General features: G+C 39.1%; 1 protein-coding gene across 2 annotated transcripts in view; it reads right to left on the reverse strand.

Moving 5' to 3' along the window:
- The window catches only part of Atad2 (ATPase family AAA domain containing 2), a 64,378-nt gene that overhangs the window by 32,143 nt on the left and 5,213 nt on the right, over positions 1–27,022 (reverse strand). For both annotated transcript variants that reach the window (XM_069991357.1, XM_069991356.1), the window contains exons 2-18: positions 25,246–25,394; positions 21,146–21,195; positions 18,910–19,075; positions 18,121–18,223; positions 17,785–17,887; positions 16,065–16,217; positions 15,105–15,222; positions 8,934–9,041; positions 7,492–7,600; positions 7,163–7,278; positions 6,473–6,647; positions 5,219–5,307; positions 4,216–4,375; positions 3,379–3,469; positions 2,139–2,453; positions 1,229–1,358; positions 741–927 (exon numbers count right to left, since the gene is read on the reverse strand). In XM_069991357.1, the coding sequence (XP_069847458.1) occupies positions 741–927; positions 1,229–1,358; positions 2,139–2,453; positions 3,379–3,469; positions 4,216–4,375; positions 5,219–5,307; positions 6,473–6,647; positions 7,163–7,278; positions 7,492–7,600; positions 8,934–9,041; positions 15,105–15,222; positions 16,065–16,217; positions 17,785–17,887; positions 18,121–18,223; positions 18,910–19,075; positions 21,146–21,195; positions 25,246–25,394 (2,322 nt within the window). The remainder of the gene's footprint in view (positions 1–740; positions 928–1,228; positions 1,359–2,138; positions 2,454–3,378; positions 3,470–4,215; positions 4,376–5,218; positions 5,308–6,472; positions 6,648–7,162; positions 7,279–7,491; positions 7,601–8,933; positions 9,042–15,104; positions 15,223–16,064; positions 16,218–17,784; positions 17,888–18,120; positions 18,224–18,909; positions 19,076–21,145; positions 21,196–25,245; positions 25,395–27,022) is intronic.

The raw sequence follows: 27,022 nt of genomic DNA on the forward strand, positions 1-27,022 counted from the left end.
AAAACCAGAAGTGGCACAGTGGTTCAAGCAGTAGAGTGCTTGCCTTGAGCTGAAGAGTGCAGGGACAGCGCCCAGGCCCAGAGTTCAAGCCACACAACAGACAAGAAAAAGAAAAAGAAATTAAGAGTCAGACACTGGTGTCTTGTTCCTATAATCCTAGCTACTCAGGAGGTTGAGATCTGGGATCTCGGTTCAAAGACAGCCTGGGCAGAAAAGTCTGGGAAGACTCTATCTCCAATTAACCTCTCAAAAACTGGAAGTGGCACTATGGCTCTAAGTGGTAGAGCACTAGGCCTTGAGCAAAGGAGCTCAGGGACAGTGCCCAGGTCTTGAGTTCAAATTCATGACCAACAATAACAACAAAAAATATTTAAGTATAAATTCAGCAACAGTAGAACTACTTAGTACTCAATAAAGAACAGTCATTGCTTAAAGTACTTTACTCATTTAATTATCTTCATTTGCAAATGAGGAAAATGAGACACAGCAATTTAGTAACTTCCTTAAGGTCATAGATATTAAGCATAGTGCTTAAACCTATACTCTTTAATGACTTAGCACTTATGAATAGTTCTTTTTTGAGGCAGAATTATGCATAGTTATTATGCATAATTAACTTTTAACCTTGTCAACCAATTCAGAAATCCTTTAATAAGATAATGCAAAGAGTAATGTAATTCAAGACTTTCGTCTCTGGGAAGACTTTATCTTATGGCTTATGTAACCAACTACAAACTTACTTGGGCACATGTTTCTTCAGGAGATATGGCACTGACTCCAAAAAGAACAGGAATGTCTAATGTATATACAGTAAATTTTTCCAAAGCATGGATGACAGCTGGTGCCAAGTGTGAACCCTGCCCAAATCCTGGTTCCCCCACTATCAGCATTCTTGGACGAAAAGACATAGGTTGGTAGCAGGCATTTCTGAAAGAATAATAGGCTATGTCTTAGAATATCAGTTTAAATGTTTTCACTAACCAATTATAAATCTTCCTAAGTCTTAACTATATAATAAGACAGTCATGATAACACCTTTCAATAGTTTCTGGTAACAATTGTCTCCATGGATTTTTAGAATTACTTTTATATAGGGACAACTGAAACAACACATTTCTGATCTTTTAAATAAAAAACAAACTGGTTAAATACCTTAACCTTGTCAACCAAATCTCACTTATTTTAGTGAATTCACACACTAAAATACTCATTTCCGCAAAAAACATACCTATTCAAATGAAGAAAATTAAAATTGTCTTTGGCCTTATAGGATTTTTGAGAAAGTCCATTTTCATATACTGATGGAACATCATCATCGCTGTATGCCAAATCACTTTCTAGCAATGGACAAGAAACACCTATAGAACGGAAAACCATGTTTGTAACTTTTCATTATACGTATCAGCAAGTATTTCACAGAAACATCTTTAAGAATCAAAAATACGGGCTGGGAAGGTGGCTCAGTGGTAGAGTGCTTGCCTTGCATGCCTGAGGCCCTGGGTTTGATTCCTCAGCACCACATAAGCAAAAAGAAAAAAGCCGGAAGTGGCGCTGTGGCTCAAGTGGTAGAGTGCTAGCCTTGAGCTGAAGAGCTGAGGGACAGCGCCCAGGCCAAGAGTTCAAACCCCAAGACTGACCAAGGGGGAAAAAAAATTTTGTAGTTCCAATTATCAAGTAAATACAATAAAAGTGCATCCCAAACCTGAAATACCAAGTGTAAAATAAATTTCCATCAAAGGTCTCACATAAATATAACCTTGTTTTGTTCAGTCATAAATATTAATGTTTAATTAACAAGGGTTAATTAAATGTTTCTCTGAAAAGAGAAAGTATAAAAAAAATTAGGCCGGGCACTGGTGGCTCACACCTGTAATCCTAGCTACTCAGGAGGCTGAGAGATCTGAGGATCTTGGTTCAAAGCCAGCTGGGGCAGGAAAGTCCCAGATTCTTATCTCTAATAAACAACCAGAAAACCAAAGTGGCTCTGTGGCTCAAGTCATAGAGTGCTCACCTTGAGCTCAAGAGCTGAGGGACAGCGCCCAGGCCTAGAGTACAAGCCCCATAACTGACAAAAACAAACAAAAATTAGATTTACTGTTTATGCAAATTAACTTCTAGTGGTGAACCCCAGTTTATACCTGAGTCTAATGTTTTATTTGCTCCAATTTTTGCATGTGGAAATACTCTCTGTAGGGCCTCTAAGATCTTGTGGACAGTACTGTGCAGGAGAGGTTTCACGATGGCAGACAAAGCCTGCCCGGGTGATGTCACAGCTCTCTGGGAGGCTGGTATCATCTTTTGCATGGCTACCTCAAAATCCTTAGCTGAGATATTAATTGAAGAGAGGTCCAACTGTAGTTTCTCACTAGTGGTATAGATCTGTGGGTAGCGTCGACGAAGAGCACATAAAGCAGCTTCAGCACATATTGACTTAATATCTGCACCACAGTATCCTGTCCAAAGCATCCAGGAAACAAAAACAAAAAAAAAGTCAATAAACTAAAAAACTCAACACAGTGAGGGTTAAAAGAAAATTAAAATTCAACTTAGCTATTTAGTAACAAAATATTTAGGAGTAAGAAGACGGAAATGTCTCTTTACTCAAGAAGCCAACATCAAATTAATCAACTTGAGTGAAATATGCAAGCATGAAGAAAGGCATAATTAAAAGCTAGTTTTTTTTTTTCATATTAGACTAAGTCCATCTTCTAGTTTGTCATTTACTATGTGATCTTTGAGGAAGTTGTATGTGTTCTTTCATCTGAAAATCATGCTAATTCACAGAACTACTGTGAAAACTGCATGAAATCACATAGGAAATTTCAGGTAACTTAGAAATATAATTGGTCACTAAAGGGTGGTTACTATTACTGTCAATATTGTTCTTTAATTTCCCCAATGGCCAATGTCAAACAAAATATGTATTAAACATCCACACTTTGGTGATAAAGAAATGCCACAAATAGAGGTACGAAACAAACATGATCTTATATCAGGTTTTTGTGTGTGACAGTACTGGAACATAAATTCAAAGCCGCACACTCTGAGCCACCCCTCTAGGTCCAACTTTTTGCTGGTTAATTTGTCTATCCAGACTGGCTTCAAACTGCCACCCTCAGATCTCAACCAATTAAGTAGCTAAGATTACAGGCATGAGCCACTGACACCTGATTATCTGTTTCTTTGAAACAAAGTCTCACTATGTCATACAGGCTGGCCCTGAACTTGTGATCCTCCTGCCTTGTCTGCCAAGTGATGGGCTTACATGTCACAATGTCTAGCTAATATTGTATTTTCTTAAACATAACTTTGCAAGACTAAAACTTGTTCTATCCTTGAAAGGAATACAACATTTAACTACATAAAACAATTGTTTACCAACACAGTTTTCTGCTAATTCTTCTAGAAACATGTCCAGTGGTCTGGGATTCCAATCCCTTGTGTGAATCTTTAGAATCTCTTTCCGAGCCTATGAATAAAGACAATTTTTTAAGTTTTTGGACCTAATAGTAAGGTATTACTCAAATTACAATAATTTCAACTTAACTAATTTAAATTATCTAAATATTTTAATACTAACATAAACAGAAGAGTGACATGATAACATTGAGAAAACAAGACATATTTAAGAACTAAAAAAAATCAGTTTCCCTTTTAAACAGGTTTGTGCTTACAGCACCCAAATTATATTAATCATAAATAAAAACAAAAAATTACTACTGAAATATTGTTCATTCTAGATCACAGTAACAATTATGAAGGAGTATTGACAGCTCAACCCAAATTTTCTTCCAAGGTTCTCAAAACTTTACACTGCTTTAATGTAACTTGTTAGAATTATAATTATATGACAATTTTCAGGAAAATGCCAACGCTGACAAAATGCTGCCATTTTGTAGTTCATTAAAGTCATGGAAGCAAAACCAACAACACAGCAAGTTAAGTTAATTTTAAGAGGAGCTAGGAATGTGACTTGGTGGTAGAATGCTTGTCTAGCATGCATGAGGGCCTGGGTTCAATTCCTTGGTACCACATAAAAAAAAAAAAATAAGTACAATTAATCTTTTTAAATTAATTTTGAGTAATTTGGAGGGCATTATACTTGAAGAAAATAAACAACCCCATTTGAGTCAAGGATTTTCAAATTTTCATTGTTACTGACTTATTAAAGATACAAAGCAACATAATCAAAATGTGAATGCTGCTAATTCTTACGTCTTTATCAGGGAGGTTAAAAAGAAATTCTCTGTCAAAGCGTCCAGGCCTCCGTAAAGCAGGGTCTATGGAATCTAGTCTGTTGGTAGCACCAATGACCACAACTTCTCCTCTGCTGTCCAAACCATCCATGAGAGCTAACAGGGTAGAAACAATGGAACTAAAAGTAAAAAAAGAGATTAGTACTGTGAGCATGGACTATATCATTCAGTAGTATGATAAATATATCAACATATCATTCAGTAATATGTACCAGAGATTTGTACTGTAGTTTGAGTACACCAGGGCAAAAAGCAAGAACCCATTTCAACCAACTAGGAAGCATAGGTAGGAGAATTGAGGTTCCAGGCAAATCCCAAGCTAAAGTGCAAGGTCCTATCTAAAAATTGACTAAAGCAAAAAAAAAAAAAATTGAGCACAGGCTGGGGACTGGTGGCTTATATTTATATTCCTAGCTTACCCAGGTGGCTGAGATCTGAGGATTGTGGTTCAAAACCAGCCTGGGTAGAAAAGTCCTCAAGATTCGCCAATTAACCAGCAAAAAAGCCAGAACCAGGTATGGTTCAAGTGGTAGACAGAGAACTGGCTTTGAGTAAAAAGATGAATGAGAATGAAAAGTCCTAAATTCTGGTAACAAAACAGATAGACTTTCTTTCTCAATTTTATACTATTTCTCAAGTTTTATTTTCTACATATCAAGAAAAGGCTGGAGCTAGAAATAACTGGCTGTGCTCTGGCTACAGGACACAGCCACATTCCTCACCACAGCTGTATTCTCACCACTGTCCTGGCTCACTCATTTTCTATGTCAGACCTCAACTAGTTTGTGGGTATTCATTTGTTCCATGAAGAAGTCTTTTGTAACCAGCATTTAAAAACTGTCTTAGAACATACCAATTCTCAGAACAGGTCCACTTTTGCTATGATTATTTTAGGGTTTTATTACTAAAAGGGAAAATTATTATTAATAACACAAATATTTAAAATGGCAATGAAGTACTACCTGTGAATCTGATCTTGCCTGCTTGACCGCACTGGAGCCAGGCCATCTATCTCATCGAAGAAAATAATTGATGGGCGCATTTGATAGGCCTAGAAAACAGGTCCAATGGTCACATGTTATCATAAAGATTCAAGGATGTCACATTAACACAAACCAGTTTAATCCAGTTCAGTCAAACATAATTTATATATCTGTATATATACCACTGCAATCTACTTTCATTTAAACTTACTCATCAGGAGCTCACTCATAAAATTTTTACAACTTACAAATTTAAACCTAAATTCCAAGAAATGTGTTTTCAGGACTTATAATAAATTATAATAACTGTTTTTTCTTTGAATTTTTTTTTTTTTTGGGGGGGGGCTGATCATGGGGCTTGAACTCAGGGCCTGGGTGCTGTCCCTGAGCTCTTCATCTTCAGTTCAAGGCGAGTACTCTACCACTTGAGCCACAGTGCACTTCTGGAGATAAACAGTCTCACGGACCTTTCCTGCCCAGGTTGGCTTTGAACTGCAATCCCCAGATCTCAGTCTCCTGAGTAGCTAGGATTTACAGGCACGAGCCATAAGCACCCAGCTTTCTTTGCATTTTTAACTAGACACTCCCAAAGCCCATACCCCACTGGTTATATACTTTAGATTTTATATTGCTAATTACTAGGACACATATAAAAATATCTAGTAAAGAGTTAGAGACGGAGACTAGACAACATTGACATAGTTTCTTTATATCAGAATGGAAAACCATTTCTTATCCAGATGCTATACTTTTGGGTTTCCCTCCCCATCTACTCTGGTAAAGACAAAAATAATAGGAACCTCAGAGAGATCTTAAAACAGCTTTAAAGACATTTTCAGCAGAGTGTTACAACAGAGCAGAATGTATTATTTCATAATATGCTGTCAATACAATCTGGATGTGAAACTGAAAGCCTGTGTAAGGCAGAACTACATTCAGTAAATCAGAATTACATCTCCAGGTTGAGACATAATTCACTACTACTGCTTCACTAAGAGACTACTCTCAACTAGATAAGAGACCTAAGACTAAAAAACACGGATTCATTATTCTTTTTCCATCTTACTATCAAGCTGTTCACTGTTTGCCAGTATTATCTTGACAAATAAGAGAATAATTTGGAAAGACTATGTGTATGGCGTAATTTTTCAATTTATTTCTACAAAAAGTGACAAAATGAAAATGTTATCTAATCCTTACACTTCCATGTACACAGATTACAGAACATCGTACCTGATCAAATAGCAATCGCAGCTGTCTTTCAGACTCCCCTACCCATTTACTTAGACAGTCAGCTCCTTTCCTCATGAAAAATGCGACTCTTTTATCCCCTTGACTGCACTCATTGGCAAGTGCTCTAGCAACCAGAGTTTTTCCAGTTCCGGGTGGACCATAAAACAGGCAACCTCTGTAAAATAATGTTACACATTTCAGTTAAAAAATATACAACCAAGTGAGGCGTCACTTACACCTGTAATCCTAGCTACTCAGGAGGCTGAGACTACAAATGGTATAGAGTGCAGACTTGAATAAAAAGCTAAGTCAGGAGCCAGTGGCTCATGCCTGTAATCCTAGCTACTCAGGATGCTGAGATCTAAGGACCGCAGTTCAAAGCCAGCCAGGGCATGAAAGTCTGTGAGACTCTCATTGCCAATAAGCTTCTCAGAAATCGCCCAAAGTAGTGCTATGGCTCAAGTGGTAGAGCACTAGCCTTGAACACCAAAGGACAGCACCCAGGCCCTGAGTTCTAGCCCCAAGACCAGCAAAGACCAGCTAAGGGGCAGAGTCCAGGTACTGAGTTCAAGCTCCAGTACTGGCATACTTTCACATATATCCAAAACTAATGAGTGAAGGTGTAAGAACATCCACAGCACAATAGCAGAGCACAGATTATGGCTAAAACTAAAAAGATAACTGGATTACCTTGGGGGTTGAATTTTGAATTTTTCAAAGACTTCTGGATAGAGTAATGGAAACACTACCATCTCTTTTAGTGCTGCAATATGGTTAGAGAGGCCACCAACACTATCAAATCGTACCTGGTAACAGAAGAAAACATTGACAATTTTAGATTTTAGAGTCAAAATTCTATCCTGTTTTTAAATATACCAACTCATACATAGTGAATTGACAGTTTCTTAGTTGTGGCCCCAAGATTTTTTAAAAATGTATGCAGAAAGTTTCTGATAAGAACAAACATTTGGCTCCTTTTTTAACTTTAAATCTAAAATGAAACAAGAAGTCCTACTCACTGAAGAATCCAGTTGCATTGGATCGACATCAGCAAGGCTTGCTCCAATTTTCATTCGATCTTTATAAATTCCTCTTACTTCATCTTTCCGAAAATTGAGTGGGAGGCATCTATTTAAAAATATTTTACAATTTAGTGGGAGGCATCTAGTTAAAAAAAAAAAATTAGTTACCCTGTCTGGAATAACACTTCACAAATAATAAAATTGCTCTTTTGTAATTCACAGAAACTTATCAGAAATGGAAAGGAAGGTTAAACTTCTTGGTGACAGATCTAGTTTTTTATGCATTAAGATGGTGCCAGTGGGTCATGTATATAATCCTAGCTACTCAAGAGGCTGAGATCTAGAGGATCATGGCTAGAAGCCAGTCTAGGGAGAAAAGTCTGATACTCTATCTTCAAAACCAGCAAAAAGCCAGGCTGGAGGGATAGCTCAAGTGCTAGTGCTGGCTGAATGAACAAGCCAAGCAAGCGTGATGTCCTGAGTTCAAACCCTATTAACTTGCCTTCCTCCCCAAGTTCCATGTTAAATTATTTTTCTAATTAAAAAAACATTTAACCTTGACTAGAACAATTTTGAGATTATGTATTTCAATTTCCTTGTTTTCTTTTGCCAGTACTAGGGCTTGAATTCCGGGTTTGAGCATTGTCCTTGAGCTTTTTTTGCTCAAGATTAGCAGTCTATCACTTGAGCCACAGCACCACCTCCGGCTTTTTCTGTATATGTGGTACTGAGGAATAGAACCCAGGGCTTCAAGTATACTAGGCAAGCACTCTACCACTAAGTCTCATTCCCAGCCCCCCCCCCCCATTTTCTTCATAAGCATGAAACTTAAGTATTTAAACCCAAAGCTCTACTATTAAATATATACAACCAAATGAAAATACTCGACATGCCAAAGAATCGTAAAGTAATTCAGACAATACCAATATACATTAGAATGGTCATATCTCACACAGTATTTACCATCTGTCAGATGGTGTGCTGAAGGTGTTTCACATGTTTTAAGTTATTAAATTCTCGTCTTTTAATACTTCTTAGCAAAATATTTCATCTACCAGAGTTCTTATCTACAACTATCTTCTCAATAAAGAATATATAACTAGTTTCCTAGACTAGCTTACTCTTTTTGTAAGTGAAAAAATGAAAGTTGCTTTCTCATTTATTTTATTTTGCCAGTCCTGGGTCTTCAACTCAGGACCTAGGCATTGTCTCTGAGCTTCTTTTGCTCAAGGTTAGCATTTTACCACTTGAGCCACAGTGGCTGGCTGTTTCTGTTTATGTGTTACTGAGGAATTGAAGTACTTCATGCATGCTACGCAAGCACGCTACCACTAAGCTACATTCCTAGCCCTAAAGTTGCTTTCTATTTGTTCAACATCTCTCAAACCTTAAAAAAAAGCCCACTAGTATTTTAAAAAAATCAACAATATGGCAGTTACCTATTGATAGCTCTATTACGGCTTCTTTTTCTTCGTCTCTCAAATTGTTGCTCATCTTCAGAAGAGGAAGATGAAGTGGAGTCACTACTGTGTATGGCATGCCTTCGCCTAAAGGAAAGGGAAATTGAAATAATGGTGAGGGCATGGGAAAAAAAGCGTAACACAAAACCACCCAAAAAGGCTCACCATAAAATTTAGTATATTCACTGAACTGAACAAAGCTTTGCTGGACGAATCCTTTGAAGATAATAAATAAAAGATATAGCTAAGAAGAAAGGACAGAAAGGCAGGATGGTAAAGCTGACCATAAAATGTTCATTAAGGGGCTGTCTGGGAAGGTGGCTCAGTGGTAGAGCGCTTGCCTTGCATGCCTGAGGCCCTGGTTCAATTCCTAAGCACCACATAAGAAAAAAGCCGGAAGTGGCGCTGTGGCTCAAGCGGTAGAGCGCTAGCCTTGAGCTGAAGAGCTGAGGGACAGCACCCAGGCCGAGTTCAGGCCCCACGACTGGACCCCTGCCCCCCCCCCCAAAAAAGAGGAAGAAATGTTCCTTAAGAGGTGCCTCACCCAAGGGCTGGGATGTAGCTCAGTGGCAATGCGCTTGCATTGCCTGGGTTCGATCTCCAGTACCAAAAAAGAAAAGACCAAAAAAAAAAAAAAAAAAAAAAAAAGAGGTGCCTCACCCAAGTGATTGCGTAGTCTTGATATAAACCATTTATTCTCAAAAAGAAAGAGAAGTATTAGGATGTTTAGAGTTACAACTTGAAACAGTATTTTTTTTCTTTATGCTATGTATAATTTCACATTAGGGAGCAAATCATCAATGTTGAAATGTTAATTTTAAAAGGTGAGTTTGTTTTGTGTTTGGTTTAATGTATTAGGAAGGTTAAAAAATGCTGATGGGATGGGGCTGGGAAGGTGGCTCAGCGGTAGAGCGCTTGCCTTGTATGCATGAGGCCCTGGGTTCGATTCCTCAGCACCACATAAGCAAAAAGAAAAAAGCCGGAAGTGGCGCTGTGGCTCAAGTAGTAGAGCACTCGCCTTGAGCTGAAGAGCTAAGGGACAGTGCCCAGGCCCAGAGTTCAGGCCCCATGACCGGACCCAAAACCAAACAATAAAAAAAAAAAATGCTGATGGGGGGCTGGGAAGGTGGCTCAGTGGTAGAACGCTTGCCTTGCATGCATGAGGCCCTGGGTTTGATTCCTCAGCACCACATAAGAAAAAAGAAAAAAGCCGGAAGTGGTGCTGTGGCTCAAGTGGTAGAGCGCTAGCCTTGAGCTGAAGAGCTGAGGGACAGCGCCCAGGCCCAGAGTTCAGGCCCCACAACAGGACCAAAAAAAAAAAAAAAAATGCTGATGGGAAGTGAGGTTCTAGTGACTCATGCCTGTAACCCTTGCTACACAGGAGGCTGAGATCTGAGGATCGCAGTTCAAATCCAGCCTGGGCAGGAAAGTCTGTGAGACTCTGATCTCCAACTAACCACCAGAAAACCGCAAGTGGTGCTATGGCTCAAGTGGTACAGCCCTAGCCTTGAGCTGAAGGACAGCACTCAGGCCCAGAGTTCAAGCCCTACAACCAACAACAACAAAAAAAAGCTGATGGAAAAAAAAAAAAAAAAAGCTGATGGGCTAGGAGTACAGCTCAGTGGTAAAGCACTTGCCTAGTATCTATGAGGCTCTGGGTTAAATCCGCAGCATAGCCAAAAAACAAAAATTTTTTTTTTTAGCAAACTGTAAAGAGTAAGATGACCTTTTATGTCCGCAACTGTAAATTCACAACTCGTTCACTAACACTGTAAATGTAAGTATATGTACATTAGAATATATATATATATATATATGTATATATGTATGTATATGTATACGTATACACACACATATTTGCCAGTCCTGGGCTTGAACTCAGGACCTAGGCTTTGTCCCTGAGCTTCTTTTTGCTCAAGGCTAGCACTCTACCACTTGAGCCACAGTGCCCCTTCTGGCACCACCTTTTCTGTTTATATAGTACTAAGGAATCACACCCAGGGCTTCATGCATGCTAGGCAAGCACTCTACCACTAAGCCACATTCCAGGCCCTTAAATATTATTTCTAAGGGTTCCAAATATTAACTTCAGATAGCCTTAAAGTTGTTGTGACCCAATAGCCAAGATTTGGAAACAACCCAGATGCCCCACTACTGATGAGTGTATCTAAAAGTTGTGGTACCTATATACAATGGAATATTATACAGCCACTAAAAAGGACAAAATAATGGCATTTGCAGGGAAATGGATGGAACTAGAGCAAATTGTTTTGAGCAAAGTAAGCCAAGAACAAAGAGAAAAATGGCACATGGTCTCCCCGATATGTGGATGTTAAAGCCAAAATCCACGAAGATATGATAAAGTAAACAGGACTCAAGAAACAAAGGACAGCCACCCACTTTGTCGTATCATTGCTAAATGACTCCATGTTCTTGACCATATATATGGTAGATATATGCACACAACAGAAGGAAGCTAGGAGGAGGAACAGAGTAAGTGGGAAAGAGAACATACAACAAAGGGGACCATCAGGTACACTGGACAAAGAATGACAGCAATGGTAAGGGAAGAATGAGAGGGAGAGGGAACCCCTACGCTAAGCAAAAGGAAAGAATGTAATCATCACCTGATGTGGAAGAAATAATTTGTATTGTCAAAGCTCATAGAATTCACAAACCTTATAGACCATGATAATGATAATTTTGCCTTGTAAAGGTTAAAATGTGTTTGTGACATTTAAGTATCACTATTCCACAATACTGTGAAATATGTGAAATTTATGGAATCGCCTAATCTCAATTTTTAAAAAGAAGTGAGAGAAGGGATTCATTAGGAGCAATGGGTGACAATGGTGTCAGACACTTTGTACTCATGTACTGTTTTATAGAATGGGAACTTCTATGTAGGTGTATATCCTTGCCAGTTTCTTTTCCCTTGTCAGAAGTAACAAAATTATGGAGCCCTTAACTGGGCGCCGGTGGCTCACGACTATAATCCTAGCTACTCAGGGGGCTGAGATCTGAGGACTGAGGTTTGAAGCCAGCCTGGGCAGCAAAGTCCCTGTGAGACCCTTATCTCCAATTAACCACTCAAAACCCAGAAGTGGTGCTGTGGCTCAAATGGCAGAGTGCTAGCCTTGAGCTCAAAAAGGCTCAGGGACAGAATCCAGCCTTGAATTCAAGCCCCACAACAAACAACAATAAACATAGAGCCCAAGGGTGAACAAGAGAACTCCCACATTAAGTATGAGGAAAAACCATTAGTAGCCATATGTCCAGAGCTACTTCCTACTCTGCAAGTGCCAGTTAGTCTGGTCTGTTTGTTCTGTTCTCATTTCATTCATGGGTTTTTTGTTGGTCATGGGGTTTAAACTCAGGGCCTGGTCGCTGTCCCTACGCTCTTCAGTTCAAGGTGAGAGCTATACAGCTTGAGCCACTGTGCCACTTCCAGTTTCCTAGTGATTTATTGGAGATAAGTCTCTTGGACTTTCCTGCCTGGGCTGGGTTGGAACCATGATCCTCAGATCAGATCTCAACCTCCTGAGTAGCTGGGATTACAGGCGTGAGCCACCAGTGCCTGGTTTATTCATGTTTTTCTAAAAAAAAAAAAAGGAATGATTAATAAATGACCTCTCATAATCCTGATTTTTTTTTTTTGTCGGTTGTGGAGCTTGAACTCTGGGCCTGGGTGCTGTCCTTCAGCTCTTCAGCTCAAGGCAAGGGTTCTACCATTTGAGCCACAGCGCCACTTCCAGTTTTCTAGTGGTTTATTGGAGATAAGAGTCTCACAGACTTTCCTGCCCGGGCTGGTTATGAACTGTGAACCTCAAATCTCAGCCTCCTGAGTGAGCCACCAGTGCCCAGCAATAATGATATTTTTTCCCTTTTTTTTTTTTTTTTTTTGGGTCCAGTTGTGGGGCCTGAACTCTGGGCCTGGGCGCTGTCCCTCAGCTCTTCAGCTCAAGGCTAGCACTTTACCACTTGAGCCACAGCGCCACTTCTGGCTTTTTTCTTATGTGGTGGTGAGGAATCGAACCCAGGGCCTCAGGTATGCAAGGCAAGTGCTCTACCACTGAGCCACCTTCCCAGTCCCTAATCATGATATTCTTAAAGACAGATTATGGTGATAGATGCACAATTCTGTGAATGAAAAAACTAATGAACTATACACTTCAAATGAATAAATTGTGTGGCATGCAAAGCTCAACAAAGCTGTTATCACACAAAGTAAGTTTATACAGGCCATAAAGACTAATAACAAAAAGATCAGCAAGTCAAATGTGATCAAGGACAGCTTAAATCGCTTAAATAATACTTCCATTTAAATGCCTGAATCCTTTAGTAGTTTATAAGATCAAGGGCAAAAATATGCCTTCTTCATTTTTACATCCATTCAGCTCATCAGCTGGTGGCACTCAAACATTTGTTTAATAACGGGAAGTGCAAAAGATTCCTCCTGCACCAAGGAACGCTACTACAAATGAGGTATTTTTCACAGGAAGTCTAGACAGAGAAACCAAATATGGAAACCTATGAACACCAAAGAATTCTCTATCTCCTAAATACACTATTTTCTGGAAAACACACTGTAGGTGTTAAGAACAAATAGAAAATCAACCAATATTACTTCTAAAGGTTAAGTCCATGAAAACTGGAAGTAATTAAATCTCAAGTTAATTGCTATACTCTTCTCTCTGCTGGATTAAATAAATAGAAGCCTGACTTTTCAGTCAGAAATTCTAAAGATTACTGCCCTGAAACTGAAGGTAGTAGTAGAAACTCTAGGCAGCAATAGAGCTTCTCCTCAAAAAATCACTATATCCCACCCTTCCAAAATAAAGTATTTCACAATATTCTAAAGGAGCTTATAAGGATACTGAAAACACGGCCTGGGAATGTGGCCTAGTGGTAGAGTGGTTGCCTAACATGCATGAAGCCCTGGGTTCAATTCCTCAGCGCCAGAAGTGGCACTGTGGCTCAAGTGGTAGAGTGCTAGCCTTGAGCAAATGAAGCTCAGGGACAGTGACCAGGTCCTGAGTTCAAGCCCCAGGACTGGCCAAAAAATAAATAAATAAATACTGACGTGACCTCCTACACTGTGTAACTGATCTCAAGAACCCCTGACAGATTGTTTATGATCATCCTTCTGGGTGTTGGTCAGGTGAATACAGATGACTGAGAAAGAAACTTCGAACGTACACTTGAGATTCTGGCAAGGAAATTAGAAGACGTATTAATACAAGTTTTTTGTTGTTGTTGTTGTTGTTGGTCATGGGGCTTGCATGAACTCTGGACCAGAACTTTCTCCCTCAGCTCTTCAGCTCAAGAGTAGTGCACTAGCAACTTGAACCACTGCACCACTTCCGGTTTTCTGGTGGTATATTGGAGATAAGAGTTTCATAGACTTTCCTGCACAGGTGGCTTTGAACTGTGATTCCCCAGATCTCAGTCTCCTGAGTAGCTAGGATTACAGGCATGAGCCGATGGCACCCAGCTTGCAAGTGTAATTTTTATCATTCCTAAAATAACTGAATCTTCAGCATTTGGAAAGGAGTTGACTTCCACAACCAAACATAACCAGACAGTTTCTATGAACAGTTTGCTTATATAAAGTCTCAGAACTATTCAAACGGTTGAAATCCCCTAAGATTTATTCTGAGAAAAGACTTGAAAAAAGTACTAGTTTCCACACCAATGTCATCTTTTCCCTATAGGAACAAATGTCTCCTAAAATACAAGAAAAAATTATAATATGGATCCAGAAAAAGATGTTCAGTCATAAAAAGTCTACAACCTAAATAACTTAGAACATTTCATATGGTAGAAAAATATGTCTGTGGTAACATGTGAAAACAACCTACACACTAAATGTTAAAATGTCTAAAATCAAACAATCTATGTAAAATGCTGTCAACTATACAAGTTGGGAAAATGGGGGAAAAAAAAACTACTTTACCAAGGTAGTCACTAACACTTCCTTATTAGTGAAAGCGAAAATTAAGAGAGAAAAAAGAAAAAGAGTGATTAGAATACTAATGGGACAAAATTCTAGAATTCTAACCTAATATTCTCAATCCAAAGACTCTAGAATCCTGCTCTAATATAGCCATAGTTATGTTATCATAAATAATCACCATTTCAGAACCAAACCTGTTCTTTCGTTTACAATAAGGACTTCTTGGACCTGAAGAAGACAATCGGTATCTTGGTCTTGCAGGAGACGCAGAGCCACTATAAAATATGTTGGGCTTTTTCTGGTGACGAGGTTCTAAAATAATAAAAACACACACAAAATATGTAAATACATATGAAACCAATACTGCTCTTTGTCTAAATACTTACAAAGGTGCTGCTTTCCATAAAATTACTAGCTACTGTAGTATAGTTTACTGTTCATATCTTATATCATTTATGTCATCAGAGCTGAAAATAGAACAGCACAGACACCAAATAACCAATACACACTGTCCACAATCATTGTGATAATACATATACATAAATGATTATCAACCCCACATGATAAGGCAGGTATAATGTTAACAAAAGCAGTCAAGGAGACATTAGGCATAGTGACATACCTATAATCACAGCTACTTGAGAGGACTGAGGTTTGAGGTTAATCAGGGCAAAAAAGTTAGCAAGATATCAACAAGCATAGTATGGTGGTACACAACTGTGAACTCAAATATGCAGGTTGTAAGTAGAGGGCTTTCACTCTGACAGTGGCCCCGAGCAAAAAGCCAACACCCTACCTCAAAAGTAATTAAAAGCAAAACATAAAAGAAACTGGAGTATGGTTCAGGGGGACTGAAGTCTAGTAATCATAAGCCCTGCATTCAAATCCACGCATTCCAGAAAAAAGTGAAGAAGGCTGTAAATCTAAATTATACTTCAAAATAGGTCAATATTTATTTAGTTCAAGGTTAGTTCTCTGAAAGAAATAACTTCTTGCAACGTTATTTGCAAACCTGTCTTAGGACAGATTAAGACAATAGTACAAATATCTAGCAAATTGAAAACCTAAAATAAATTAAAATCAAAACAAAAGGGAACAGTAAAAATAAAGCTAACATACAAAAATTCACCAACAAAAAAACTTAAAGTACTTACTTTCCAATGGAGCCTGGTAGTACACAGTCGCTTTTCTCTGTCTAAGATAGTATCGTTTCTGATTATCTTCTTCTCCATCTTCATCATCCTCTTCATCATCTTCATCTTCACCATCATCTTCATCTTCTTGGTCTTCACCCTCTTCAGATGATTCTGAAAATTAAGAAACACAAGTGCGTCACACCTATAATCCTAGATACTTGGGAGGCTGAGATGGGAGGATCAGCTTGATCAGAAAAGCTCACGAGACTTGTGAATCCATAGCTGAACTAGGTGGCATAAGACTGCTATTTTGAAGCTCTGTGAGAGCTTGAGAGATTAAGAGGAGCCTGGTTTGAACCAGTGGTGGAAAAGACCCCTGCTTAATTGATAGCCAGCTTCAGTGAAATGCACATGTCATCTTAGCTAGATGCAAAGTATACAAAAGGTGAATAATGCTCCAGGCATGTGGCAAGAAGCAAGATCCAGTCTGGAGGTATAGCTCAACATTAGTCTCTCACAAGCACAATGTCCTGAGTTCAAACTCCAGAACTGCCAAAACTAAACAAAACACTTCCAAAAGGATACCAACCAATATATATATGTACACACACACACACACACACACACACACACACACACACGACCTTTGAAGGCTATTACTAGTAAGCAGGAATTAAGGTTTACAATGCTGCGGAGTTGCAATATAAGTAACTACAAAGGTTCCAAATTAGTTAACCTAAGGACACATCTTAAAATCTCCTCACTTAGCTGTTGTCCTTAAAAATTCATTTGAGCTGGGTGACAGTGGCTCACACTTGTATTCCTAGCTACTTGGAGGCTGAGATCTGAGGATCATGTATGAAGCTATCTCAGGCAGAAAGTCTGTGACACTTTTATCTCTAATTAATCACCAGAAAACTGGAAGTGGAGTATGGCTCAAAGTGGCAGAGTGCTAGCCTTCAGAATTAAAACTCAGCTGGAAAGGTGGCTCAGTGGTAGAGTGCTTGCCTTGTATACATGAGGCTCTGGGTTCGATTCCTCAGCACCACATAAGCAGAAAAAGCCAGAAATGGTGCTGTGGCTCAAGTGGTAGAGTGCTAGCCTTGAGCTGAAGAGCTGAGGGACAGTGCCCAGGCCTAGAGTTCAGGCCCCACAACCAGCAAAAAAAAAATAAAAAAAAAATTTAAAAATCCAGAATTAAAGCTCAGGGACAATGCCTAAGTGCTGAGTTCAAGCCCTACAACCAAGGGAAAAACAACAACAAAAAACTCATTTGAAATTCCATGTAGCCTTCCTGACTGTCACAGTTACAGTTAGCATAAGTCAAATTAGCTACTTATGATAATGGTGAACATTTTCTTGATCATTTTTAAATGTATTAAAAAACATGATTCTCGAGAAAAATAGATTATGTTAATAGTCTTAAACAGAGGAGCAAGACTTAACTTTAATCGTATTTCAACTAAAATACACAAAATACTGCCTATCATATGTATAGATACCATAGATATATGCAAGTTAACCTATGTTACTTGGTTTTGAGTTGTTGAATCCAGGGACTTTTTCAAAACATTTTAAAAGCTCTCCCTTGTCTTGATTTCTTTTAAATCATGGCCCATCACTTTAACAACCACAAATTACTACCACTGTCATAGCTTCTGAGTAAGAAGGCTACTTCCTACTAAACAAAAAGTACTCAAAATACAGAAAACAGAACGAGAAAGAAAAAAAGACTAACCTACACTGCCTTCCTGGTTATCAGTTGTTTCCTCATCGGCTCGTTGAATACCAGCTCGTTGAATACCTTTCCGTTTTCCTCTTGTATACATATTAAGATTGTCCTACAAACATTTGCATAAAAATCCATTAACATTTACAATATATTAATTTTAAAAATTCAGTAAGAACCTCTACATTTTCTTAAAATAGAAATATAGCAACTCATAAGTCTAGTAGAAATTAGTCACTAATCAAACAAATGCTGATAAAGTGATGAATAATTTGACCACAAATAGATTATGTACTATAGAAAACAAGTAGATTAACCTATAGCCTATTCAAAGAATATATTTACTTCTTTGGCTTGATTAAATGCCCGCAAGTCTTCGAGTCCTCTCATTCGCTGTCTACGCATCTTCTTCATGTCATCCATTTTTTGAAGTACAGCTTCAGCAGTGCTTTAAAAATATTGATCAAGATATTCCATTAAGAAACACAGAGTTGGCCGGGCACTGGTGGCTCATGCCTATAATCCTAGCTACTCAGGAGGCTCAGATCTGAGGATCTCAATTGAAAGCCAGCCCGGGCAGGGGCAGGAAAGTCCATGAAACTCTTATCTCCAATAAACCACCAGAAAACTGGAAGTGGTGCTGTAGCTCAAGTGGTAGAGTGCTACTCTTGAACTGAAGGACCGCGCCCAGGCCCAGAGTTCAAGCCCCACGACAGACCCAAAAAAAGGAAAGAAACACAGACTTAATGTGTAAAATTTTCTTTCCAATAATTTAGACACTCAGATGCAATTATTATGAAGGTCTCTAATAACCATTCTCTCTCTCTCTTTTTTTTTTTTTTCAGTCATGGGGCTTGAACTCTGGGCCTGGGCACTGTCCCTCAGCTCTTCAGCTCAACGCTAGTACTTGAGCTACAGCGCCACTTCTGGACTTTTCTGCTTATGTGGTGCTAAGGAATCAAACCTCATACATGCAAGGCTAGCATTCTATCAGTGAGCCACCTTCTCAGCCCCATAACTATTCTCTTTCATGCATTATACCAATTCAGCATTTAAAAATCTACAGGATGGTCTTCCAAAAAATGAAAAAAATGTTTCTAACAAATCATTCTGATCTAAGAAAATTTTACTCACTTTGTTATAAGTTTGTCAAACAGCACAGACTGGTTCATAGAACTATAACGACTTCGAATCCTACAACTGCGTCGAACTTCAACATCACCGTTCTCATCATGCAAATGCTCTGTAGTCTGAACAATGTCTCTAGTTCTTAATGACCGAGTAACTGCAATCACTTTGTCTTCACAATGTGCAGAGAAAAAGATTTGAAGTAATAATACAAAACAATTTGAAAATGAACAATTGAATAGCTAAATTTTCAAGTAACAACATAACAGTACCTTAAAGTTATCTTTACGAGCAGTTACAACATACACCTAAGGTATGATCTATTACTTTCCCTCCTAAGCAAGATATGTAATACAAAATACTTGGACCCAAATTGAAAGTATTTTGGGGTAGCCCCAAACGAGATACAATTCAAATCCCTAACAAAAAGAAGGGATAAAGCCATGTGTTGTGGTATATAACAGTAATTCTAAGCATTGAGGCTGAAAAAAGGAGGACTTTTAGCTGGAGTTACAGGCCAATTTGTGCCATACAGTAAGACTTCATCTCAAAAAAGAAAAAAAAAGATGTGATAAGCAAATTGTGATACATTCATAGCATACTTTATGATCCTATACTGTAAAAAACTCTAGACAACGCAAACTAATATATAGTGAGAGGAAGCGATTGGTAGTTTCTTGTAGGGAGGGTGAATCTTTAAAAGCCAGGAGGAAAGCCAGGTGCTGGTCTCACCCTGTAATCCTAGCTACTCAGGAGCAGAGTTCTGAAGTTTGCAGTTCAAAGCCTGCCTGGGCAGGAATGTACGTGAGACTCTTAACATCAATTAACCACCTGAAAACAGGAAGTGGCGCTGTGGCTCAAATGGTAGAGCACTCACCTTGAGCTGAAGAGGTCAGGGATAGCACCCAGGCCCAGAGTTCAAGCCCCACAACTGACCACAAAAAAAAAAAAAAAAAAAAAAAAAAAGCCACAAAAAGCGGGGCACTGGTGGTGGCTCACTCCTGTAATCCTAACTACTCAGGAGGCTGAGATCTGAGGATCATGGTTTTTTTTTGGATCCGGTCGTTGGACCTGAACTCTGGGCTTGGGCGCTGTCCCTCAGCTCTTCAGCTCAAGGCTAGCGCTCTACCACTTGAGCCACAGCACCACTTCCGGCTTTTTTCTATTTGCTTATGTGGTGCTGAGGAATCGAACTCAGGGCCCCAGGCATGCAAGGCAAGCGCTCCACCACTGAGCCACCTTCCCAGCCCCTGAGGTTTGAAACCAGCCAATGTAGGCAAGTCTGTGAGACTCTTATATCCCATAACCTACTCAGAAAAGTCCAGGAGTGGGGCTGGGAAGGTGGCTCAGTTGTAGAGTGCTTGCCTCACATGCATGAGGCTCTGGGTTCGATTAAGCACCACATAAGCAGAAAAAGCCAGAAATGGCACTGTGGCTCAAGTGGTAGTGCTAGCCTTGAGCTGAAGAGCTGAGGGGCAGTGCCCAGGCCCAGAGTTTAGGCCCCATGACAGACAAAAAAAAAAAAGAAAAAGAAAAAGCCCAGAGTCATGCTATGGCTCAAATGGTCAAGTGGCAGAGCACTACCTTTGAGGACAAAGAGGCTCAGAAGTCAGCGCCCAGGCTCAGAGTTCAAGCCCTAGACCAGGAAAAAAACAAAACAAAACAAAAATGCTATGAGGGATTACAGAAGTATCTAAAGAAATGTTTGGACTAGGCATTACTGGTTCATGCCTATAATCCTAGCTACTCAGGAGACTGAGATATGACAGAAGTTTGAAGCCAGTCCAGGGAGAGAAGTACACGACACTCTTATCTACAATTAACCAGCAAAAAGCCTGAAGGGGAAACCTGGCTCAGGTAGCAGCGAAGCACCAAACTTGAGAGAAAAAGGCCAATCAAGCAAGAGCTTGAGGCCCTGAGTTCAAGCTCCAGTACTATCACAAAAAAAGGAATGAAGGAAAGAAGGAAGAAGGGAGAGAGGAAAAGAGAGAGGGAGGGAAAGGTGGGCAGGCAGGCAAAGAAATGTTTGAGTGATAGTCATTTTCACTATCACACTGTGATGAAAACTTTGTGTACATACTTATTACAACACCTAGCAAAATATACATTTTAAATATGTACAGGTTATTATATGTATTTCAAATCCATAAACAGTATTAACGTAATTTTAAAATTATGTATTTTTTAAATTTGAAAGGTCCCCACCCCCCCAAAACCCTTAAGGGCTGTTAATATTACTTACCTTCTTTGTCCTCTTCTTTTTTCTTACCAGCTTGCTGTCTGGCCAACTGCCTATATGAGGAAAATAAATAATTAAAACTAACTGAAATTACCAGGCACTTTAGCTTGTGCTCGTAATCTTAGATACTCAGGACAGTCCTGAAAGATCGCCGTTTAAAGTCAGCATAGACAGAAAAGTTTTTGAGACTTCATATCCAATTAGCCAGCAAAAAGCTGGTCTGAAGGTGAGGTTCTAGTGGTACAGTGCCATCCATGAACAATAAAGCCAAATGATTAGTTGAGGACCTGAGTTTAAGTCCTAATACTAAAGCCACGTGTGCATACACACACACAACTAACATTAACTTTATATTGACAAAAAGTTAAATAGGCCTGGTGGGTAAATGCTCAGACACATTAAAAACCTATACTGACATAAGATGTTTATAAACAAAATCTATTTTCCTTGAATTTACAACCTTCTGCTTTGTAGGCAAGTGCTCTACCACTTGAGCCATGCCCCCCAGCTGAATCCCATTTTGAAATTTAATGAGGGCTGAATGATAGAGTGCTTGCCTAGCATAAATGAAGCCCTGGTTTGATTCCTCAGTACCACATAAACAGCAAATGCTAGAAGTGGTGCTGTGGCTCAAGTGGTAGAGTGCTAGACTTGAGCACAGAGAGGCTCAGGGACAATACCCAGGCCCTGAATTCAAGCCCCAAGATTGGCAAAAAAAAAAAAGACAAGGAAGTGGCACTGTGGATCAAGTGGTAGAGTGCTTGCCCTGAGCTGAAGAGCACAGGGACAGCACCCAGTCCCAGAGTTCAAGCCCCACAACTGACAAAAAAAAAAAAAAAAAGAAAGAAAGAAATTTAATGATACATGTGTTAACTCTTAGTCAAACAATAAAATCAAAGTCTCCTAACTTGAAATGAGAAGTGAAATCCTAATTATTTAAACTATATTACAGCTGAACCAAGCACTAAACAAAATCAACATGGGTTTTATACTACAGGACATAGCAATCCCCACCTTCCTAAATTTATAACTATCAACAGAATTAATGTCCTTTAGAAATATGCTAACTGCCTTCTAAGAATATCTATCTGCTGACTATAACTTGTATACTTCTATCATTCACAGGGAGACAGTCTCAGTTGTAAATTAAATTATCTAACCTATAAATTGGCAAACTGCTGAATAAAAAAAGAACATTTTTTAAGCTCTCCCCTCCCCAAATATCCCTCTTCACCTTATTTCAAAATTCCACTGAGCAAACAAAATAGTACATGTTACTAACTTAATGATTCTGTAGTCTGCTCAAGTCCTTAGATTTAATCTTCAGCATCACACTCAAAAAAACTTGAGTAATTTTGAAATACAGTGCAACCACATAAGAACATGGCATAAGAAACTTCAATGGGGGGCTGGGAAGGTGGCTTAGTGGCAGAGTGCTTGTCTTGCATGCATGAGGCCCTCGGTTCGATTCCTCAGCACCACATAAGCAGAAAAAAAGCCGGAAGTGGGGCTGAGGCTCAAGTGGTAGAGCGCTAGTCTACAGCTGAAGAGCTGAAGGACAGCTCCCAGACCCAGAGTTCAGGCCCCTCGACCGACAAAAAAAAAAAAAAAAGAAACTTCAATGGAAGTTGTTGATCACTCAGAGCCCAAAGAGGCAGGGGAAGAGAAACGCAGTTGAGTGTTGAGTGTTATTCAGTGCAAAACATTAATGCTATCATAGAGAAACTTCTTGGTACAATTAATTCACACTTTAAAAAGAAATAAATGGCAAAAAAGTAAAACAGGTTCAGATAGGGAGTGGGAACTGGCTGGAGGGAGGATCAACAAAGAATACAAATAATGGTCCAGGTAGTTTAGTTGCATGTATGAAAATAGAACAAAGAAAATTTATTGAAACTGTTTTAAGGGGGAGTGAGTGAAATGAGGTTGATCAGGATACTTTGTTTCTTTGTATGGAAATGTCATAAGGAAACCTCTCTAATAAAAAAAATATACAAGCTGAGATCATCTCAGTTTGAGCCCAGCAGGCAAATTATTCCCAACTAATTTATCTCCCATTCATCAGCTCTCAAGAGACAGAATGGTAACCATGATAGAGGGATGATAGAGGAAGAAAGCTAACTTTGAAGCCATAAGGTAAAGCTGTAGTACCAGCACCAAAAATAGATTAAAATAATCCATACACACACACAAAAAAAAGGCTAATCAGACAGCAGGAAAAAAAAAACACCCAAAACTCAAGAAATTTAAAGAATATAACCTCACTTTATCTAGAAAATATGCTATACAAAATTAAGAACCAGGCCTGGAACCAGGCCTGGCACTGGTGTCTTACACCTGTAATCCTAGCTATTCAGAAGGCTGAGATCTTGGGGCTGGGAAGGTGGCTCAGTGGTAGAGCGCTTACCTTGCATGCCTGAGGCCCTGGGTTCGATCCCTCAGCACCACATATGCAGGAAAAAAAAGCCGGAAGTGGTGCTATGGCTCAGGTGGTAGAGCGCTAGCCTTGAGCTGAAGAGCTGAGGGACAACACCCAGGCCCAGAGTTCAGGCCCCACGACCGGACCCAAAAAAAAAAAAAAAAGAAGGCTAAGATCTGAGGATCCTGGTTCAAAGCCAGCCCAGGCAGAAAAAGTCCCTGAGAATCTTACCTCCAATTAACCTCTCAAAAACCAGAAATGGTGCTGTGATACAGTGAGTACTGGCCTCGAATAAAAATAGCTCAGGGACAGAGCACACAGCTTCATGACCCACAAAACAAAACAAAATACAACAAAAACAAACAAAAAACACATTTTTTTGTTGCTTGTACCAGAGCTTGAATTTAGGGCTTCATATTCTCACTTCGCTTTTTTGCTCAAGGCTAATACACTTGAGACACACACCCCTATTTCCAGCTTCAAACCTTGATTCTCAGATCTCAGCCTTCCAAGTAGCTAGGATTACAAGTATGAGTCACTAACAACTAGCAAGAACCAAATTCTATGTAAGAGTTGTAGGATTATTGTTTTCTAAGTCATTACCTATAATTTACTAATGAGAAGATAATGTAAAATAAGTATTGCATCAAATTTTACTCTAATTAGGGCATCATCCACATTCATGTTAATGCACCAAAATGAGGGTTGTTAACCAAACAAACTCCAGTTCCATGAAGGCAAGCAAATTACTTAACCTGCTAATATTGATTCTTTACAACATCAATCTACCTTAGAGTTCTAGAGAAAAGCAATTTAAATGTGTACAAAGTACCTAGTCCCACTGGACTAATTTAGAGGGGGTGGGAAGGTGGCTCAGTGGTAGAGCACTTGCCTTGCATGCATGAAGCCCTGGGTTCGATTCCTCAGTACCACATAAGCAAAAAGAAAAAAAGCCAGAAGTGGCGCTGTGGCTCAAGTTGGAGAGTGCTAGCCTTGAGCTAAAGAGCTGAGGGACATTGCCCAGTCTCAGGGTTCAAGCACCATGACCAACAACAACAACAAAGAAATTCACAAATGATTCAGAATTAACAAAAGGAATGTGATATCAAGAAATCAAATAGAGGGCTGGGAAGGTGGCTCAGTGCTAGAGCGTTTGCCTTGCAAGCCTGAGGCCCTGGGTTCGATTCCTCAGCACTATATAAGCAAAAAGAAAAAAGCCGGAAGTGGCGCTGTGGCTCAAGTGGTAGAGCTCTAGCCTTGAGCTGAAGAGCTGAGGGACAGTGCCCAGGCCCAGAGTTCAGGCCCCACGACCAGACCCAAAAAAAAAAAAAAAAAGAAAAAAAAGAAATCAAATAGAATTACTGTTGTGAACAAAGACTTTGTATAAGCAATGAAGTAGAACCACATTATTTCAAATAAGTTGCAGACCTCAAAAGTTTCTTTTTGAAGAATGGATACTGCTTCAATCTTTTCAGCACTACTCACGTATATTAGAAATACTATTTCTGAACAAGAAAATAAGAACATGATTGTATATATAATTCAATAACATTTACAGAAATGGCAATTTTATTTCAAATAAATTAAAAATTTACAATACTAGAATCTTGATAATCAGTGAAAAATGTATTAAAACTTAAATGCAAAAATTAAATATAAACTCTTAATTCTGAGTTAGCATTACCTTGTAAAATGCCTGCCATTGGTATGCTTCTCCAACAGTTCCATATTTTTATCGAAACTAGAATCTGAAGAAGTCGGTGCATTTTTTCTCAAAGACCTCAAAGAACGAGTGTGGTGGTAGGTTTCAACTTCCTTAACTGAAGACCCATCCTTTAAGAAAAATTAAGAAAGACATGTAAGTTTTTCTTTAGCTAAAACCCGTCAATTCTAACTCCCTCTAAGAGTTTTCTGATTTTCAGTTAATAACAATTGCTTTTAGTACAGACCATCTTGCATTTCCCCAAGAAAGTTGATATCCAAAATATTTCATGACACACAAATATCAATAATGTCTATGAAATAACTATAATTATAGTATAGAGTAAAGCTTTTAATCTGATATCCCACTATCCTAGCATTAGGCTGGCTTTTACTCAATCTGCTTCACTTTGGGGCAAAATAATGGATTAGTTCACAAGAAAAATAAGGTTACTTATACCAAGAGGATTTGTCTAAAATTTAGCTAGGCATTTCATAAAATATTATATAATTTCATCTCTTTTATATATGTACCAGGGCCTTGCCTCTTGCTTAGCTTTGATTTCAAGGCTAGAACTCAACCACTTGAGCCATGTCCCCCAGTTCCAGCTTTGTTAATTGGAGGCAAAAGTCACTCCAATTTCTCTGATCCTCAAAACTTAGCCTCTTGAGTAGCTAGGATGATAGGTGCGAGCTACCAGCACCTGACCAATATATATTATTTTTAAAAATAAATTCCTGTATATTATACCAATGTTCTGTATTTCTCAGACTCTCAACTTTCACATGTTCTTTTTCATTTACATTGGTTGCTGGTGCTCACCCTGTAATCCTAGCTGCTCAGGAGGCTTAGATCTGAGGATCACAGTTCAAAGCCAGCCCAGGAAGGAAAGTCCATGAGACTATCTCCAATAAACCACTAGAAAACCGAAGTGGCGCTGTGGCTCAAGCAGTAGAGCACTCGCCTTGAGTTGAGGAGCACAGGGACAGCACCCAGACCCAGAGTTCAAGCCCCAAGACGGACAAAAAAAAAGAAAAAAAAAAACCCTTCACACAAAGAAAGATTAGTAGAGGGTCTGTGGAAGAAGTACAAGGCATGAGTTCAAACCTTAGTCAGTACAACAACAAAAGCTAGAGAAAATTATGAATGTGGAAACTGAATGACCAAGCAATGTGGCAAGTCATTTCACTAGTGAAACATTGAAAGGAGAACTGAGACTATGAGAAATAATTTTCAATAAATGATTTCTGACATCTGAATGGCATTAATAAAATTTCTTTCAGTCCATCTCATTTTTTTATTTTTTATTTTTGTCAGTCGTGGAGCTTGAACTCTGGGCCTAGGCACTGTCCCTCAGCTCTTCAGCTCAAGGCGAGCGCTCTACCACTTGAGCTACAGCGCCACTTCCGGTTTTCTGGTGGTTTATTGGAGATAGGAGTCTCACGGTCTCTCCTGCCCGGGCTGGCTTTGAACCGCGATCCTCAGATCTCAGCCTCCAGAGTAGCTAGGATTACAGGCGTGAGCCACCAGCGCCCGGCTCAGTCCATCTCATTTTTATATTAACAATGTTTCTCAGTGTTAATGTTGAAAACACTACCTGAGTGGAGGGGGCAGCAATATAAGACCTAATAAAATTTTACTTCCCATGTTTAGTCATTTTAATGAAATAGATGCTTTTGCCATTGTAATTCACTAAAATAACATAATATAGATTTTTTTGTTTCCTACTGTCTGTAATCAAAGTGGAAAAAAATGGTTC

Source organism: Dipodomys merriami, unplaced genomic scaffold (assembly GCF_024711535.1).
Source record: "Dipodomys merriami isolate MVZ:Mamm:240054 unplaced genomic scaffold, mDipMer1.0.p SCAF_4, whole genome shotgun sequence".
Taxonomy (NCBI): Eukaryota; Metazoa; Chordata; class Mammalia; order Rodentia; family Heteromyidae; genus Dipodomys; species Dipodomys merriami.